This window comes from Rattus rattus, chromosome 9 (genome assembly GCF_011064425.1).
Source record: "Rattus rattus isolate New Zealand chromosome 9, Rrattus_CSIRO_v1, whole genome shotgun sequence".
Lineage (NCBI taxonomy): Eukaryota > Metazoa > Chordata > Mammalia > Rodentia > Muridae > Rattus > Rattus rattus.
In genome coordinates, this window is record NC_046162.1 from 84,916,139 (window position 1) to 84,935,324 (window position 19,186).

Genomic DNA, 19,186 nt, shown 5'->3' on the forward strand with positions numbered 1-19,186 from the left:
ACCTTGGGAAAGTCTCTGCCCTTCTTGGGGCTCAGGCTTGTCATCAACAAAAGGAGGGTGGGATGAGTGGGTTTATTAGTCGGATTTTTAGAACTTAGAAACCAGTATTGGGAAATTATCCTGTTACAGCCCAGTGGCTGTGTTCTGTATGCTTCTGACAGAGCCTGTTCTCATGTCTGTGTCTGTGTGTGATTTTTTGCCCTTGGACCACCGGGCTCTTTACTGAATCACTCCCAGACAGTGCGGTGGCCAGTTCCCAGCAGCCTCTTTGCAGATGATGAAGGTATTTTCTTCCATCCAGATTGAAAGGGAGCCCAATAAGTAGGTAGTACTGTGAGAATTAGGAGGTCACTTGCCTTCCTCAAGGTCACCTGGCCCAATCACAATTAGATTCATGTTCTGATGGCTTTCTGAGTGATGGTATCATGAGGTCTGAGGGTAGAAGGGGGAGGCTGAGGTTGTTTCGGATGTTATCTGTAGAGGGTAAGAGGCGGCCCCTCTAGGGCTAGTGGCAGTAAGGTCCCTGGTCTAGCTCTCACCTCCAGCTGATTACAGACTATGGCTGGGTCCCTAACCTTCCCAATTAGCTGGAGGCCAGGCCCAGGGCCTTTCAGATAACCTGAACTCCAACCGGCAGCCAGCCGCTATGGGGCCGGCTTATCTAAGCTCTCTGATCCTCACCCTTCCCCCATTTACTTAGAATTGCCCTGACTACAAGCAGATGAATAACTAGATTGTCCTGCGTGCTCACCAGCAAGTCCAGCACTACACCCACTACTTTCCCTGACTGGAGGAGGCCACATCTGTTTTCTCCCCACTGTAAAGGAAGGGCTGGGCTGGGGTCGGTAGGTCCCCTGCAGGGCTGAGAGAGACCCTGGCAGCCATGTCTTTGTCCCATCTCTGTGCTCAAGGGTGGGTGCAGAGGTCATGCTTTCTAGAGCTTCTGTACCATCCCTGGTCAGCCAAGCCACCAGCTGTGTGCACAAAGCAGCCTGTGGCACCCTCCTTCTGTCCTCTGTTGACCAAAATGCCACTCCAGCTGGGGATGGGGGCTGTGCCAGACAGATCTATGTTGACTGCTGCCCAAATGGGGAAAAGCTGCTCTCCTGTGGAGTCCCAGCTTGCTGGGCCTAGGCCTGTGTTGTCCCAAGCTTTCTTCTGATACAGGGTTTCTCAGCTCCCAGGAGCCCAGGCAGGAGCAGAGTGTGTGTGATTCAGTTCGGTTCCCCATACGCTCGATTGATCTGGTGAAGGAGTCTAAATATTAAATTTCTCTTCAGGCACTGGGGGTTGGATGTGGGCTATGGAGAGGACAGGGGCCCAGACGCTGGCCCAGCTCTGAGCAGACAACGGTTGTTGGGTGGGAAGACTGCTTGTCTGGGAACTTAACCCTTCCATTAAAAACTCCACCTTAAGGCACACTTGGCTCAGCCCCTCTCCTTCAGTCCTTGTATGACTTCTCTGGGGTCTCTGGGAGGTGCGGGTGAAGGAGGAGGGGCCAGAACCGCATTAGCCTCTTCCCTGAGCACCATGCTTTTCTGTTGTCAGCTGTCTCTGTCACCTCTCAGCTCCACAAGAGGAGGGAGGGGAGAAAAGCAAGAATTTAGGCACATGGTGACATATTCCTCAAGTGTCAGCCCTCGAGGGATGATGCCAGCCCAGGAGGTAGCGAGATCAGGAGTTCAGGGTTATCCTTGGCTACATAGTGAGTTAAGAGGTTAGCCTGAACTACCCGAAACCCAGTCTCAGAAGCAAAAACAAACCAAACCCAAGAAACGCTATCGGAGGTGTTCCAACTTCCAGAAGATACTCAACTTTAGTCAATAGGCTCTCTGTCTTCTGAGCATGAGAGGCTCCCAAGACAGGGCCACAGGCGAGGTCAAGTTCCCTTCACATAGCAGGGTCAGGACTTAAAAGGAGATCCAAGCTCGGCCCCTCCAGAAGTCAGAGGCTCTGGTAACAAGCAACAATCTTAGAGATTTGACTTCAGTGAAATAACACCTAAATTCCAGTGGGAAGATTTTCCTCCCTTTTCTTCCCAAGACGGATTCCTCCGACACTTGTATATAATGGAGGTGTGGGTGTTGGGAGCGGGTGCCCACGGTCAGACCTACAGGACTTTGCTCGGTGTTTGGATAGGACCCTGACCCGAGCAACTCAGGAATGAACACCAATTGCAGCAAGATTTATTGGACAAGACGTGCACTTCTGACACGGCCTCAGTAACTTCAGTTTCCTTCACTGAACAGTACAGGACCAGGGTACAAGGGTTTAAAGATAAGACAGACAAATCTCCCCATGAGCCAACAGGGAAGCAGGGGCAAGGGGAGGTCTTTCCTTTTTCCCTATCACTCTGGGCCTCAGTTAACCCCTTTTTTAGAAAGAACTGATACCTGGGGGCAGTGTGCATCACCGCCTCAACTGGGCTAGGGCTGATGTCCACCAAAATGCCTGGCTGGACCTTTCAACTCTTCCCTACCCAAGGCCCTAAGATCTGGCCACTGTTCCAGTCCCCTGTGGGTAGTTTGAAAATACAAAAGCGGATCCAATGCAGGACATTATGTGCAAAGAGAGAAGGGACTGAGTTCTGCAGTCTCTTCAGGCCACAGCCCCCACTGACAGGAGTGGGAGAGGTCAGGGTGTACTGAGGTGTTCTGAAGGTGTCTTCAGTCCAGTTAGGGATGAGCGGCTGCTGTCACTAAGCTCCGGGAAGGTGGGGTTGAGGAGACTGAAAAGGGTGGGACCAGAGGTTTATGAGGGTGGGGGTGTAGGGGAGATAGGGGCATTTCTCTCCACCCCTGTCAGTCCCTCTAGGGGGTGAGCAGGCCAGCCAGTCGGAAGCAGGCGGCTGGTGTCTATGGGAAGCCAGTGGGGAAGAGGCTGAGCGGCTGGCTCTCGTTGGTCGGGAGCGGAGATCGGTAGCCATCAAAGTTTCTTGGGATGCTGCCACTGGTGGAGCCTGAGCTGTTACTCAGAGTCTCGATGCTTCCCTCTCGCTGAAGTTCTGCAAAACAGAGGAGAGGGCCAGGTTTGGTCAGAGTCGGCTGGAGATGGGGGCACACCCTGGACTTGGCAGCTCACCATGAGGCCCCATTGTGGGTCCATTCATACTCTTTTGTAGGAGGCTCATCCCCTATCTGCTCTCCATATGTACCAAGTGGCAGCTCAGGTCACACGAGGGTTCAGTCAGGGGAGAAGAAGCCTTCAGGCCAGAAGCACAATGCCCTGTGTGATGGCACTGCTTCTCATGGGGTGCAGGCTAGCACCTGCTCACACACTCCACTGTAGCATTCTGCCTCAATTCCTTAGTGCGTGCTCTCCAGGATCAGTAGGTGGGCAGAAGCCAGGACAGAGGGGAGACACAGCCTGCCTGCCTCGTCTGTCCTAATGCTCTTGCAGCTGACATCTCTGGAGCCCTCCCAGCTCACCTCCACAGCTCCCTTACTCTCACCACAAATCCTACCTGCTAGCTAGGTTGAGCTTGTGCCTTGTAGAATGTGTATGGCTTCCCTGTGTAATGGGATCTTTTGTCTGTGGGAGCCTATTCCACTGAAGAGAGGGTTCCCTACTTGCCTCAATATTTCCCCTTAGCCCCACCCCACCCCAGTCAAGTTTCCTGGGGACACACAGAATGAATATGCTGAGTTGATCTGTAGAGTAACAAGGCCTGCTGCCCTGGTCCCTGTGCCTCCACACCGCTATTTTAGATATGACAGAAAGACCTGTTTAGCTATGATAGCCTTAACTGACTCATCAGCTCTTCAACCAACTGGGGCAGGCAGAGGGCTGGGAATAGGAGTCCCTGCTTGCTGGATCCCTTCACTGGTTTTCTAAGGGGGGTCAATTCCTGTTCCCTCTTTGCTTTTAGCTGTTAGCTCTAAGAAGTGGGCAAGCACATGCACAGACCATTTCTGGCATCTTCTCCAAACTCAGATGTGCCCTATGGCTTAGTTTCTTCCTCTGTGGTCTGCCTGTCTGTGTTTTATAGGCTTTTCTTGCCTATCTCAGGAATATAGGACCTTAAAGAAGTTACTCGAAACATCAAGGTACATCCAGCAATACACTCATCTGGTCTGGCTCTGAGCTCAGTATCCAGCTCCAGGCCCCTGCTGCCAAACACATGCAGCACAGCTGGCTTTGGTTAGGGAGTGAGGGTCATGGCCTCCACCAGGCTGGCCGGGCATCACCAGCCAGCGACTCCCACCTCTGGTGGCCACACTATAGCCCAAGCTGGGCTGTCCAGCAGCAGCGGCAGCAGTAGCAGTGGCGGTGGCGGCGGCAGCCACGGGATGGGGTAGGAAATGTCAGTCACATCTGGGCTGAGCCAGGCTAGATGAGCACACAGTACTATATACAGACTCCCAACAGCAGGTTGAGTGGTGTGAGGAGGAGAAGGACCATGGACACAGACTGAGGGACTGGCTGTGGGGCCTGAACCCCAAGAGACACTGGCTTCCTGCAGGGCCTTGGCCCTGGGAAAGCCGTGGATAACTGTGTATGGACAGAAAGATGAGGCAGGTGGCTGCTCAGATCTTTTCCTCCAGCTTGGTTTCAGGTCCACCCTCATCTGCGGACAGGGTCATTGTTCCACTTGAGGGAAAGGGCTAGAGAGCAAAGGGAGGCCCTGGGCATCAGTGAGCAGAACGGGCTTCTCAGGAGAACCTCCAAGAGAGTCCCTTTTCTCTCCTCCTTTTCCCACAAGCAAGCCCAGGAATGTCCCAGAGACCCAAGGACCGGAGTGGCTTTCAGAGGCCATGCCCTCCCTCGCAGCCATCCTAGCACTAGGGGGCGCTGACAGCAGGCTAGAAGGGCAGGAGAGGAGCAGGCAGTAGCAAGAAAAGCGGGGCCTCCTGAGGGATACAGATGGGATGGATGCAGGCCCAAGGAAGACCGCCCCAGGTAAAGGAGCAGGAGAGGCTGTCAGGAAGGGAGAGGGGCTCCTTTGCTGAGCAGAGGTAGAGCCCACAGTTTTGATACAAAATGCAACATGTCCACACTGCCAAGGACGCTAAGGAATCCACAGCCCAGGCCCAAGCTCCGAACCCCATGTCCCTCTGCATAGGCCCCAGCAATATCCCCAGCCATCTTGGTGACCCCACCACATGAGTCTGAGTGGACGCACCCCACCCATCAGGTGACAGTTGCCAAGGCCCATGCTTGCTCTTTGTGCTTAGGTCTGAGAGAGATGGGGTGGGACAGGATTGTTCAGTGCACCCACATCTCAGGATACCTGAGATTTTGCTGTCTCCTTCAAACATTGCTCTGGTTAGTCTGAACTGGCTACTGGGTCCCAACATCTCCATATTCTCACTCAGAGCCAGGACACCACAAACCTCCTCTTGTTATTCCTCTAATGACATTCATTCACTCCTTATGGTCCCCAGGTATAAATTCCCTGGCATTACCAAACTGCTGATCACAGCCTGCCACCCTATCTGCCCTCACTGGTATTTCCTGTTTGAATGAGGAGTTGCTATGGACAGCTTTCGGCCACTGGGCCCCAACCTGCCTGCTTATCTGCCTGAGCTTTCCGTGAGTGTCCGCTCTTCTGTGAACCCTGGTGTCCACTACAGAACCCCCCATTTTGACTCCTAGTTACGCTCCTTAGATGCCTCCAAGTCCATTATCCCTCAGGAGACAGGCCCTGGTGGGGACGTGTGCCTCATCTCTGCTTTTTCAGTCACAATCCCCAGGCTTAAAAAGTAGCTTGCCCTGAAAAATAATTTGGAATGAATGAATGAATGATGTAGTGGGAGACAAGGGACCTTTCTCCAGCATGAACTAGTCAGTGAGAGGACCAGGGGCTTGGCTGGTCCTGGGACTGTTTAGTGCTTTACTACGTGACTCCTATCAAACTCAATCTTTTTCTGTTCCTCCAAAGACACAAGAGTGAAAGTGTGGGGGACGTGAACATGGAGGAGGGGTGGATGCACATGGGACCCCATCTTTGAGTCACCCCCCAGCCCTGGAGCAAGCGGCGAGTGGAACCGCGTGGCCTTACCTTCCTCCATCGCGAACGCACGCTTTGTTACTGTTGGGCTGTTCACGCACGCTGGGCTGTTGGCATTGTTTTTTTTTTCCTTTTTTTTTCCCTTTTGAAAAGAAAAGCATTGAGGAATCTTTTTCTTTTTTTTCTTTGAGAGATATGGACAACGATCCAGAAGTACACGGATCTCCACAAGCAGGAGAAGGTGGAGGGGGGTGCAGGGGTGACACACGGGCAAAGGGTGGTCTTGCAGCGACGCTCTGCTGTCCAGGACACTGACATGCATGAGAGGCATCGGGACACTGACCGGTCATGGAGGGGCAGGCCCAGAGGTAGAAGTGTGGCGAATCTTTCAGTATGGGAGTAGGGGAAGAGGAGTCACACAGTAAGCATAAAACAACAGTTTCTAGAGGGGGACACACAGGGACCTATGGCCCATGCAGTGACAGACGGGACCCCATGCAGTTGGATGGCTGGGAGAGGAAGAGGAAGGAGGCAGGCTGACGAGATTTCTGAGGGAACCCAGGGCATTTTAAAGTGGTAGCCTGATTTGGTTCACCTTCCCCACCATCCCTAATTCTCAGTAGCTTTACTGTAGTAAAACAGACTCCAGATGAAGCCTAGTAGAACAGGCTAGGGCCAGTCAACCGGGGAGGTTCTCCCAGCAACACTGAGTCTAGCCCGTGGGGCAGTTGCTTTAAGAAAGCTTGTTCTCCTACACCCACCTCCCAACCCTCCCCACAACAGGGCAGCACATAAGGAGGAACCTCAAGCAAGTCCTCAGACTCAGGTTGTGCCCTCATATTCTCCAGGGCCTTGGTGACCCTGGAAGGCAGACAACAACACTAAGGACAAAGAGGAAGCCACAGACCCTGGGCTCACCTGAGGGAGAACTGGTTGGAGGGCAGGCCTACTACCGCCCATGTCCCCCACTCCATACTGGTCTTACTAGACGACAGGTATGTCACCATAGCTGATCCCTAGTGGCACAAGCTAGGATGGGTAGGCCACAGGGGACAGGAGAGGACAGCAGGGCCAGCAATGAGAAGGGTGAGACCTCCGCTTTCATGAAGTAAGCCTGAAGCAGAGGAGGCTTTGTCTGTATGTTACCCCCATTCCACACTGGGCCTGTCAAACTCCTAAGGCATGTGAGGGAACAAAGAGAGGTGGCTAGCCTCTCAGGACGACTCTGGTTACTTGGGAACACATGGGAGGAACAAGAAGAAGAGCCAGAGTCCATCTATGAGGAGATAGGCACGGCGGCCCCTGTTCCCCATCCTACAGTGGGGACAGCTCCTTGGTCAAGCATGAGTTGCCGTGCATAGCTCTTGGGAGCTCTGGGTGGGAGTGGGTGTCCGGTGGTGATGGCATGACTTCATGGATCAACTACTGTATTAAGCATGAGGTCTGGTTCCCCATTCTCTGGGGAAGGGAGACACTGAGGACACCAGGCCTTAAGTGAGACCTGGGACCGCTGTGGAGGCCTTAGAAGGTTCAGCAGAAGGTCAAAGTGAATTCTGCTTTGGACTGAGTAGTTTCAGGTCTGTCTAGTCTGAGACCATCAGAGGGTTCCTGGGCAGTACAGCACTGTGGAGATCCCAAGTTTCCAGAAGGACCCCCAGGGACCTGCCAAGGTAATGCTATATGTGTTTGGAAGAGGGTACCTGGGGCCCAGGCTCAGTTTTGGGACAGCCCTGGGACTTCTGCCACCACTAATACGTTACTTCTACAGCCTGCCCCAGCCAACCTTGCTGTGTGCATGAGTGCCACGATGCTGCTCATTAAAGGGATTAGCAGAGCATTTTTATTAGGTCCTGGCTGTAGCAGCATATCCTACTCCTAAACTAACCACCCATGCAGCTCAGTAGGCCTAGGATTAGACCTGGTGGGAGGAGGAGTCTGCCCCTGCTGAGGCGCTGGCCACTTCCTGTGGTGAAGGGGGTGGGGTGGGTGGGTAGGCTTTCCCTAACTGTTTGACTCAGAATTTTAGCCTGAGAAGACCAGTAGGTAGGCTGATCAACTCAGGATGGGGCAAGCAGTCTAGGCAAGCTGCTAAGAGCACAGGCTCTGGCCACCTGCTTCCTGGGTGACTTTGGGCAGGTGCCTTGGGTTCCTGAGCACGAGGATAACAATGTCTGTTTCATAGCCTGGCTGTAGGAATGAAATTAAATAATGCATGGGGAGCCCATCACGAAGTGCTTAAAGCTTCCAGTCAGCAAATGTGAGCTACTATTATTGTTGCAATCGAATTAGTCACTGTGATTATCCCCAGGACTTCAGGGGCCCTCTCCAGCCTCCTCCCCAGCAGGTGGCCCTGCCACCCAGGCCCCTACCAGCTCTGCCTCCATTGGAGCCCGGGCAAAGATTGTTTCTTTTTAATCAAGAAATGGCCCAGGGAGGCGGACGGCAGATACACGCTCCCAGCTTTTCATTTCTTCCTTCCCTCTCACAGATGGAGAGTAAATCCCCAACCCTGCTGACAGGCATTGATTTCTCTCTCCTCCATCTCCCTCCTAGTCCTTCTTGCTTGGGGTGGGCTTGGTGGGAGCGCAGGGTAGTGAATGGACAGAGAAGCCAGACAAATGCCCTAGCTTGCCCAGTGCCTGACATAGGGAAGATGTAAAAAATAAAACCGCGTTCAGTTCCTTTCTGCTTGAGGATTCTTGGTGGAGAGACAGGTATGTGTTGGGTTGGGATATTGGGGAGGGGGGTACTCTCAGTAAGAAGTCAGAGTGACCAGCATTTTCCCTTGATGGGATAAATAATGAGAAGACCAGATGACCACAGGACAGTTAAATGTTCAGCAAATTGGCTCAGATGCGGTCTGTCCCAAGCAAGCCATTTTGTTAGCAAGAAGCTTGTACACTGGGGCTTGAACTAACTGGGCAAGACAGTACAGGGAGGGGGAGGGAGCCAGAGGGAGGGGAATCAGAAAGAAACAGACACAGACACACACAGACACACAGACACAGACACACAGACACAGACACAGACACACACACACACACACACACACACACACACACACACACAGAAGCAAAGACAGAGAGACAAAGACAGACGATACAAGGGTAGAGGACAGGCCTGAGTGCTTCCTGGGGCTGAGACCTGGGCAGCTGGGCCGGATGTCACCTGGGAGATGGCTGGACCTGGCAGACATGGTGAGAGGTTGTTTGTCTTATCCAGGTCAGGGCCTGTATGAGCCATCCCCTGAGTGTGGCTGAGGAGGCTTGTTCAGTGGGGACATAGATGGTGTTGGCTGAGATTGCTGAGACTGTGACCATCATCAGAGACCACACTCTGGGCTGGAGCCAGCCTCAGCCCCCAGGGCCCTTCCTCAGGAGAGTAAAAGTGCGGCGGTTAAAGAAAGCAGCCTGAGTGGGGGTGGGGCCGCTTTCTTTTGCATTTAGTACCTCCCAGCTCAAAGGCTGGCTGCCAGGCTCCTCTACACCTTCCCTAAGATGCCGGCAGTCAAAGGGCTTTCTGTCCTGGGAAGGTCTGGACGCTAGCAGAGACAGAGACAGGAGTCCCCTCGCTCCTCCAGCAGGGTCTCTGGGACCTTGCCAGGGGCACCTTCTAGAAGCTGCAAGGCTAAGGCTGAAAAGGCTCCACACATTCAGATCACAGGAATCCTGGTTTGGAGATGAAAAGCAGGGCTAGCTCTGGCCAGCTCTTATCTCTGGGGCTTAACACCTATGTCTGAACCCAGATCACTGGCTGGCTGACGCCAGTCTTCTCGTGTCTTATACTACACACACAGCCTGGCGCCCTGAGTGCTTTCAGAGTGCAGCCGCCTGGGGCAACAGAAGTCTCCTTCCTGGACAGGTCAGTCCTCCGGACTCCCATGACCATACTTGCCCTTCTCTCTGCTCAGCTTCTGTCCCCATTTAGATACACAAAGGGACACAGACCACCATGAGAGAATGAGGCTATTCTTCTAGGGCCTATCCTGTGCCCCCAGCCCCCAGCTGCCAGCAGTGAAGGCAGATCTCAGGTGTTTTCAGCTCAGGGAGCCTTGGCCACAGGGCCATGCATGGTGACTAAGAGCCTCATCTACCACTGAGACCCAGGCCTAGAAGAACTCAAATGCTTCTGCATATGTATTTAGACCTTGCGAGTGGTGGTCAGTACCAGGAAGGGGCCATACTCGGGGAGACAAAGGGAGCAGCAGAGCTGGGCTTTACCTTCAGCCCAAACACCTGGCACAGAGCCCCTGGGAACTTGGTTCTCAACAACAGGCCAGGAACCAACACCACCGCATGGGGTCTGAGGCAGACCAGACAGCTGAAGCCCTCCCTGGTGGGCCTGTGTATGTGAGAGGGGCACATGGTGACAGGAGACATGGACATCGGAAATCAGAGGTAGAAGAATAAAAGCAGGAGCATGAAGAGGAAGAGAGAAGCTTGGGAGGGGAGGGGTTCTCAGGAGCAGACCTCTTGGAGGGTCCTGTCCCATGGCCACAGGGTCTCTAGCCTCTCTGCTAGAGCTGACTAAATGCGCTTGTGCATGCACATGTGTACCCTTGTGTGTGTGTGGGGAGGGCACTCAAGCTCTAGGCAGGGCTGATTACAGCATGGCCCCTCATCTCCTACACGGCCCTTGAAGTGCTGAAGAGCAGCAGCAAGTTGGTGGGTGGGGTCTGCTCATGAGAACCACTGGTTGACCTGGGGGCTGGAGCCCACCCACCCGGACAGTGAAAGTCTTGAACCATCAAGTATGGGCCATCAGTACCCCAGTCCCAGGAAATCCACACCATCAGAACCACCTCTAAGTCTTAGCTTCCAAGGGTAAGACAGAAGGACCAGCAACATGCTACATCACTCAATACTTGGTGACCCTCCCAGCACCCACCATATTAAAATAATGCTAAGTCTTGACCAAGGCCAAATCCATCCAATCATGGGAATCTATGAAGGGACAGAAAAAGTGGAGCTGACCTAGCTCACACTTTCTCTCTGAGGTGTTTGGTGATTGGCTAAAACCAAGTTTTAGGTGGTCCTGACTGAGCTCCCTACAGAGAGCCATGAGGAAAAGAGGGTTATGAGAGGGACATCACTCTGCCCTTAGTACCATCAGAGAGTGCTCAATACCCTGGGCACGTCATTTGTACCTGTAGACCATGAGGGGAGGGTGTGCTCTGGCGATGCATGGGCTATGGTTTTTAAGGCTGTCAGGGGATAGGGTGCTAGGGGCCTACATCAGAGAGCACCCCTTAGCCGCCTGGCAACTTCAGTGGGTTGAAGGATCTGGGGCAGACAGCTCATGGGGGAGCAGAAATGTTCTTTCTAGCAGTAGGTCCTGGTGCTGTTTAAGGCTGACTCAGAGTCGTGCAGCATGGCAGACATCTCTTTGGAGTTGGTGAATGCCAGACCCAGTGCTAGGCACGACCTCTTTCTGCAGGCCCCAGAGAGGGGCTAGGAGAGTCTTATGAGCTGGGCACGTGTGCCCCATTCCACACAGACCTAGAGGACATAGGGCTGGAAAACCTATCGTCTTAAGCTCCTAGTCAGGGCACTTCACAAGCTGGTCCCCAGCCTTCGGAGATAGCAGAGCCTGCAGACCACAGGAGAAATGCTATTGACCGGTGGGGGCTGGAGCCACATCTGGTTCTCATTCAAATGTCCAAGCATAATTAAATTCTCTACGATGCAGCGGAAGGGTTTCTAAGATGTGGCTTACCCCTTTTCCATGAGGACTACGAAATCACAGTTCTTGTTCCACCAGAAGACTCACCCTCTTTCCTGCCACTGGCCTGCCCTAAACGGAGGGCAAAGGCCTACTCCACCTCCCCCACCCCCCGTCTGTTTGTCTCTATTCTTCCTTCTTTCTCTGTCTGCTCCCTTCCTCCCTCTCTTCCTTCCTGTGGCACAGGCTCTCACTGTGTTAAAAAGGCTGGTCTTGAACTGCTGCATTTACGGGATCCTCTCGCCTTGGCCTCTTGAGTAGCTTGAACTACAGGTATGTGCTCTTATCTGCTCTCTAGAATGGACAGGCTGGGGCCAGCATTAGTACATGATTCACATGGCCCTCCTGCTCCACCCCCATGCTGCCTACCCACCTAAGAGGACTAAACCAGAGACCGAGACTAAGAAAGTGTCCACTGGGGCTGGTGGTGGGGGAAGTTGCTATCACCATTCCTCTTGTGAGGCTCTTCCCTAGGCCTGAGGAGGCAGACCCTCTAAGGCTGGCTTACTTCAGTGATGCTCATCTGGGACATCTGGGTCATAAGACTGTGCTAAGGGAATACTAATGACAGATATTGACTGAGAAGGGCAATTCTGGAGGGGCTGAACAAGAGACTCTCCCTATCCTGGTCCTGGCCCTGGAGCCCAGAGCAGGGTGAGTAAGCTACCTCATACACTTCCTACCCCTCACTCTGTCCCTCAGGACTACTACACGGTGAGTGGGTGCCTGCCCTTCCCCAGCTCTTTCTGCCCTCAGCAGGGAGGCATCCATCTGCAGATGAGGCAAAGGGTGGTGTCCTGCAAGGGAAGCCTAAGAGTGAAGCACGGCAGGGACAGCAGAGTCTGCAGAAGACTGCCCTGCTCCCTTCCACAGCCTCAGGCAACTTCCTTTCCAGACTCCCACTCAGGACCTCCCCACAGCCAAACAGAAGGCTGCTGGGACCGCTATTTCCCCAGCCTCCTTTCCCACCCGAGCATCTTCAGTTTACGGCGTCTTTTTACTTGGGGATTTATGGCTTTCATGGTAATGGGTTCCATTCTATTTCCTCCATGCTGATATTTCAAATCATTATGGTGCGGGCTTTATGAGCGTTTCTTAATAAGTGGAGGTATTTTGTTTCCCCTTTGAAACAAACTGTCCTGTGAGTTAATGACTTGTGGGCGCAACCCAGAGACAATCGGGAGTTGGGGAGAGGATATGGTCAGATCATGCAGAAATGTCTAGATTTAAAAACAAAGCTGTGTTGAGGTCCTTTAAAGTCTAAGTAGTCGCAAGCAACTGGAACCACGCACAGGCACACATGGGTGGGCGGGACAGCACTCACCTGAAGGGCAGTCTACACAAACACAGGTAGGAACCTGTCCATCTCAGTGGGTTGTGAGAGTCAATTTAACTTTTTGGTGGCATTTAGGTTAGGGCCATTGTTTGCTAGCCTTTTCATTGGTGAATAAAGTTTTAAGGAAACTGACCCAATTCCCTGTCAGCTATGCTAAGTCTGACAAAAGGGATGTATCAGGATGAGGCCGCTGTGGCCTCTGTCAGGGTCTCAAGCTGCACTGTAGGGTCTGTGCTCCGGTGCCATGGTGCACGGGGGTGGGGTGGGAGAGGAGGGTCTCAGTTAACTGCCATGGTGCCACCCTCCCTGACTGCAGCCCAGGTTGGGCTGACATGGTTCTCTCTCTGCCTTTGTGCTGGTCTCACAGACAGGCTGCTGGTGCCGGGCCCTATTCATTATTCAATTCAGCTGGCTCGGATGAGCTTTTCCATTTGCTCCTCCAGGAGGGATAACAAATCTAGAAATGCAATTCCACTTTGGTGTATTAAGATATTGATTTGCCTGTCGAGCAGAAGTGCATTTGTTCTGCCAGCCCTCGCGTGGCTAGGAAGGGGTTAACCAAATGTTTATCACAAGGCTGGCTTCAGAGTTGAAAGTAATGTGATCAGTAATGAATTTTGTGTTACATTAGGTTGTATAAATGGACAGACAAGCGCAGACAACAAGTGGCCAGGAGTCGGGGCTAATCTAATGATGTAAAAATAGAGACAGCACCAATTATACCAGGGGCCAGCTCCAGGCTCCTGCAGGGACTGCAAATGAATAGGTACAAATCAAATTACTCACTAATACGCACTACAAGAGGGGCAGTCAATGGTAAATGCATTAGAGCCCAGTGACCTCTCTGCTCTGCACAGCAGAGTCCCAAAATTTGACTTGCATCTTCAGAGTGGGGGGCAGGGAGTGGCACTCTCAAAGAAACTCTTGTTGGGTGAAAGATGGCTGCCACTACCATCCCAGTCCCCTGCAGAAGAAACCTCCTGTCCTAGCTGACCTCCAGTGCTTTCTGAAGCCTGAGCTCTGGGGGAGGGAAGACACCCATGTGAGGGAAGTAAAAAGCAGTGGGACCAAGCCTTCTGTGTAGGCAAAGACAGGAAGTTACATACCCAAGCACTTCACAGCCATGTGTCTCTCGGGGGTGCTGTTTTTGACTGCTACGTCAAGGGCTGTGTCTGCATCGGAAATATAAAATAGTTCTTTAAAGAGCATCATACAAGGACCTACTAAGAGTCCAACAAGAACTGAGATCAAACTGAGTAGATATCAAATCCGGTTTGACCACTGATATTTGCAGGGGGGTACTCTGGGGTGTGTTCCAAGGTCCAGCACATCTAGATTTTTTATTAGCCAAAGCTAGCAATCTCCATCTCTTCCTTCTTCCTCTCCGGTCTCCAAGGATTGAGTTCCTCTATTTCTGCCTGGTGGTGGTGGGGAGGGAAGGATGGGCTCAGGCTTTGGGGTAGCTCCTTGAATTCCCTTCCGTGGTTCTATGGATTTAGACCCCAGGCCTGATGTCCAAAGCTGCTTGACAGCATGCTGGGCTGCTTTGGGAAGGCTGTGGAGACATGCGCAGAGCTAGTCTGATATCCCTAAAGTCAGTTCTTAGTGGCTTATGGATGAATAAACAAAGAAGCTCTCAGTCCTTAAGGACCAGTCCAAGCTTCATGGAGGTGTGGCCCCAGAGGCTTGGTTCACAGTCCCCAGCCACCCTAAGGCCAACACCACACAGTCACACATCAAGTGGAGATGACATGTGGGTCCGGACAGTGGGGTCTGGAGACACAGGGGTGTGCCAATATAACAGGCATGGGGAGGTGAGGGTAGAGAATGGAAAAAGACCCTGAATAAGTGAGGCAGCTGGAAGGCCAGCCTCCCCAAACTTTATTAAATGCAGAGGGGTGAACTGTAAGCTACTTAGCCACAATTAGAAGACATATGTAGGGATGGGAAGGGAACAGCTATGAGAACGGCAGGAGATTCAGTCAACAAACTTAAAATTGTCTCAGGCAGTGGGCCTGCAGGTTCCTGAGGCCAGGGGTCGTACAGGAAGATCAAGCAGCAACAAAACTCAGCCAAGGCTGGAGACCCATCCCGCTGTCTTTGCTATGGGTAATCCAAAATGTCTCATATTTAATGCAACCAGGGTCCATCTCTAACCCTCCTTTTCTGTGGGTTTACCTGTTTCCTAGCCCATGGCTTCTTGCCCTCTGAGAAGCGGGGGCAGAAGAGAAGCTGGGCACCTAACCCTTGTGGTGGTGCTTACCTTGCTGGGACCTTACACAAGGGCCGGTGATTAAAGGTGAAATCTGGCAGAGGAGGAGGTACCAAGAAGAATCCTCCCTTGGGTTAACCATTTACCCACTGTAATGGTCCAGGGAAGGCCCCTGGCAACTGTCTTGCAGCCCCCACCCTTTGCCCAAGCCTGCACATGCTCCACGGTTGCTTGACTTGGGGCAGCATGTGGAAAGGGTATACCAGAGTCACCAAAGAGGACACACTGGCACTTCCTCTTGGTGGACAAGAACCAGCATGCTATGCCACAGGCAAGCAGGACACGTGTGGAGAAAAACGCACGAGCCCTGGACTTCTGCTGCAGTTCTTCTCTGGGTACAGCTCCAGAGTGGGTAGAGGAGGGGCAGAGAAAGCAACCTAGTTGGAGTCAGATCTAAGACTTGGCCTGGAACTAAGACGTATGTCTTCTAAGCATGATAATTACTCCCATGGCTCTGGCTGCCTTTCATTTACTTCTCAGAGGCCACAAAAACCCAATCAGTCATTCGACAAACATTAACCGAGGCTCAGCTTGGCGTTCATCCCAGGGCTGGATGCTGGGCAAAGAGAACTGGTGGTTAAAGGTAACAAAGATGAATCAGGTTAGGTCCAAGGAACAAGAATTGGGTCAAGATGCACTCATGGCTATGGATAAGGGAGGAGCTGAAGGACCCACAGAGCTAGGCCTTCCCTAAGTGCCGTGTAGGATGTCAGCCATGGCTTGTTAATGGAAGCCAGTAAGATCCTTGCCTAGGGCCAAGCATCCTAAATGCAGCGGGCTCAGGGACACACATGTGGGCAAGGAAATGACCATGCCACGTGGGTGGCCTACTTCAGGGAGGACTGGCATGCTGGCAGGGTTGGAAGCTGAAGTCACATGTGAACAAGAGGAGGTGGCAGGATCTGAAGTGGGACAGGTAAGGCGGGTCAGGCAGGAGCAGAAGGCAGGAAAGGCCATAAGACATTGGGAAAAATGTGGCAAAAGCCTGAGTCAGGCTATGAAGTCAGCTGGCATTTTCTAAGTAGGGTTCAGCCTCCCTGGGGAACAGTTCTCTCCCTCTGTAGGAGCCCCTGTTTGGAATAAAAAGCAGGTCACATTCTGAGGAGGTGAGACTGGCAAGATGGTCGGAACTAGACACTCCTATTTGAGAAATGTTTTCCTTGGAGACTGAACTCAGAACCCTGTGTGCTGTAGACCAGCACTCTATAGTGAGCTCATCCCTAGCCCCTTTAGTGCCTGCCTTAATTCCTTTAAAAAAGTTATTTCAAGTGTTTCCTCTCTTGCTTCAGAAGTCAGAAGCTGAAGGGAAGACTCTCAGAACCAGGCAGACCTTGATGAGAGGATACTGCCATGGCATAGGAGTCCTTAAGTCCGTTCCCCTGTTTAGAGTAAGGTTGGTACAGACTACTGTGTGCAGTGTCCAGGGTGTGCACATCATGAGGGGAAGTAAGTGCTCCCATATTTCCTGTTTCGCTCCTAGTAGGAGATGAGAAAATTAGACCCAAGGGGGAAGGCCACGTGTGTTCCTCCATTTCTTATATTCAAATCATCAGAAGAGAAACTGATTTTCCCAGCAGCAGCAACTGGCATTGGGAGCTGAAGGGACTCTCAAGACTTGGTCTTTGCTCCTGCTGGAAAATAATTGGGCACAGGCGCTAGGACATTGAGCTGGGCACAGGTGCTAGGACACTCACTGAGCTGGGACACTGATATCAACAGCCATGGCCACCCTGAGGCTGCAGCTCCCCACAACCTCCTGTTGTGTTCCCTACTGTATGGGCCGCTCTGGCCTGCAGTGGGGACAGGGCACTATATGGCAGCCCTGGCCTCTAGGCACTGTTCTCTTCTCTCACTCTTAGCAATCAAGGATCTGTGGCTGCAGAGTCCACAGTTTTGTCATTAGACCTGTTGGGTCTGTATGTGAAGTGTCCAATGGAGGCCCTCACTGTGGACATGTGGTTCTCCAGCCAGTGGTGCTGTTTTGGGAGGTGGGTCCTAGCTAGAGGAAGTGGATCATTCTACTTTTCTGTTCCACAGGAGGTAAAGGAGCTTCTCTTCCATCCACCCTGGCCACAAAGATGTTCTGGGAGCAACCATGGACTGAACCCTCTGAAATCATGAGCCAAAACAAATCTCTCTTTCCGCTGTTCTCCAGCAATCAGAAGTCTAATACAGTGTGATGTTTATGTTTATGAATCGACAGTTCTGAAGTCACCTGGACTCCATCTGGACATATCTGTCAGGGCGTTTCTAGGGAGGTTTAATTGAGGAGGGATCCTTCCCAAGGTCTGGGGTTCCAGAATGAATAAAAAGGAGTAAGGGAGCTGAGTGTCAGCATTCACTCCTCTCTGCTTCCTGACTGGATGTAACATGAGCAGCTGCCCAAGGCTCCTGTCACCCTCCCACAGTGATGAATGCTTCTCCTCCCTAAACCATGAGTCTAAATAAATCCTTCTCACCATTACCTGCTTCTGTCAGGTACTCTGTCACAGCAGTGAGAAGAGTGACTACTACATACAGTGTTCTAGGATGACCACACACGCCCTGTGACTAGGGAGAGAATCCAGAGAGGGAAAGACCACAGCTCAGTGCCATCACCTCCCCTGGGGCTTTTGTCAATTCTAAGAAAGAAATAGTGGCTTACCTATTCTTGCCTGCTCTTGTGAGACATGACAGATGCTTAGAGAGCCAGCCTGCCTACTGCAACCACAGAGTGGGTGTGTGCGGCCACCAAAGAGGCTACTGAGAGAAGAACACTCTCTCTCTCTCTCTCTCTCTCTCTCTCTCTCTCTCTCTCTCTCTCTCTTTCAATTTTGTAAATGCTATAGAAGGAAAAACCCTGGGTCCCTACAGACAAAGCAGAGAAGGCCCAGATACCGGGCTAAGTTAGGTAGATGATATGGCATTTTCCAAGGAACCTGTTACTGAGGGGAAACAGGCAATGGCGGGCACTGAAACCAGAGATGCTCAGAGTCCTTGGTAAGAGAGCAAGGCCCAGCCTAGAGAATGGCGGGTGAGATGGGTCATACTCTTCCATCTAGAGAAGGGAGACAAGGGGGATTAAGAGATAGAGAAAGTAAGAAAAGACTGGAGACTGGGCCACATGCACTCTACATTGGATGCCGGGGAGGAGAGATATTGTCATTTTCAAGAGACCAGGAAGAGGCCGGGAGAGATGGCCCAGTAGGTGAAGGCCCTGCCAACAAGTCTGACGACCCGAGTTCCTCTCCAGGACCACGTGGTGGGAAGAGAGAACTGACTTCTTCAGGTTGCCCACTACTTCTACACGCACCTCACTCATACATAAAAAATAAATAAAATCACTCTCTGTCTATTCTTTGAGGCAAGGTCTCTCAACATGACTAGTCCGGCTAGCAGTGCGCTTCAGGGCTCCTTGTCCATGTTGTTCCCAGTGCAGGGACTGTGGCCATGCCACCATGCCATCTGGCCCTTACACGCTTCTCCCCAGGCCCAGCACTGGTTGTCCCTGCCTCTGTCTACCACAGAGTGAGCATTGTCATTCCCTGCTGTGATGCTCTGCTTCACCACGGTCTAGGATCAACAGACCCACGAGATCATGCACGGCAATGTCTGGACTTTGAATCAAAATATCTGAGTATCTGTTTCTTTTTTTAAAAATGAAAAAGAAAAGGGGAGAGGGGGGAAGGGAGGGAGGGAGAGAGAAAGAGGGGGATGGGAATATGAACCACAGCACTGGAAAAGGAACACGAGGCACCCATACAACACACTGACTGGAAAGTTCTCCAGGTACAGCATTCTCCTGAGCTGTAAATTTTTCATCTGAGGGGTGTGTATGTGTGTGTGTGTGTGTGTGTGTTCCTGACAACTCTATATTTAAAAAGAAAAAACTTTATTTATTTATTTTTATCCATGTGTATGAATATTG

The 19,186-nt window shown here is 52.1% G+C and overlaps 1 protein-coding gene across 9 annotated transcripts in view; it reads right to left on the minus strand.

Annotated features, from left to right (window-relative positions):
• Positions 1-2,164: 2,164 nt before the first annotated feature.
• The window catches only part of Bcas3 (BCAS3 microtubule associated cell migration factor), a 451,135-nt gene continuing 434,113 nt past the window's right edge, over positions 2,165-19,186 (minus strand). For 3 of the 9 annotated variants that reach the window (XM_032912992.1, XM_032912989.1, XM_032912990.1), the window contains one exon: positions 2,165-3,004. In XM_032912992.1, coding sequence (XP_032768883.1) covers positions 2,856-3,004 — 149 coding nt within the window. In that variant the 3' untranslated portion in view covers positions 2,165-2,855. Of the gene's footprint in view, positions 3,005-6,001; positions 6,093-14,113; positions 14,180-19,186 lie in introns of all 9 variants that reach the window. The other 6 variants (XM_032912988.1, XM_032912986.1, XM_032912993.1 and 3 more) reach the window with 3 other exon arrangements.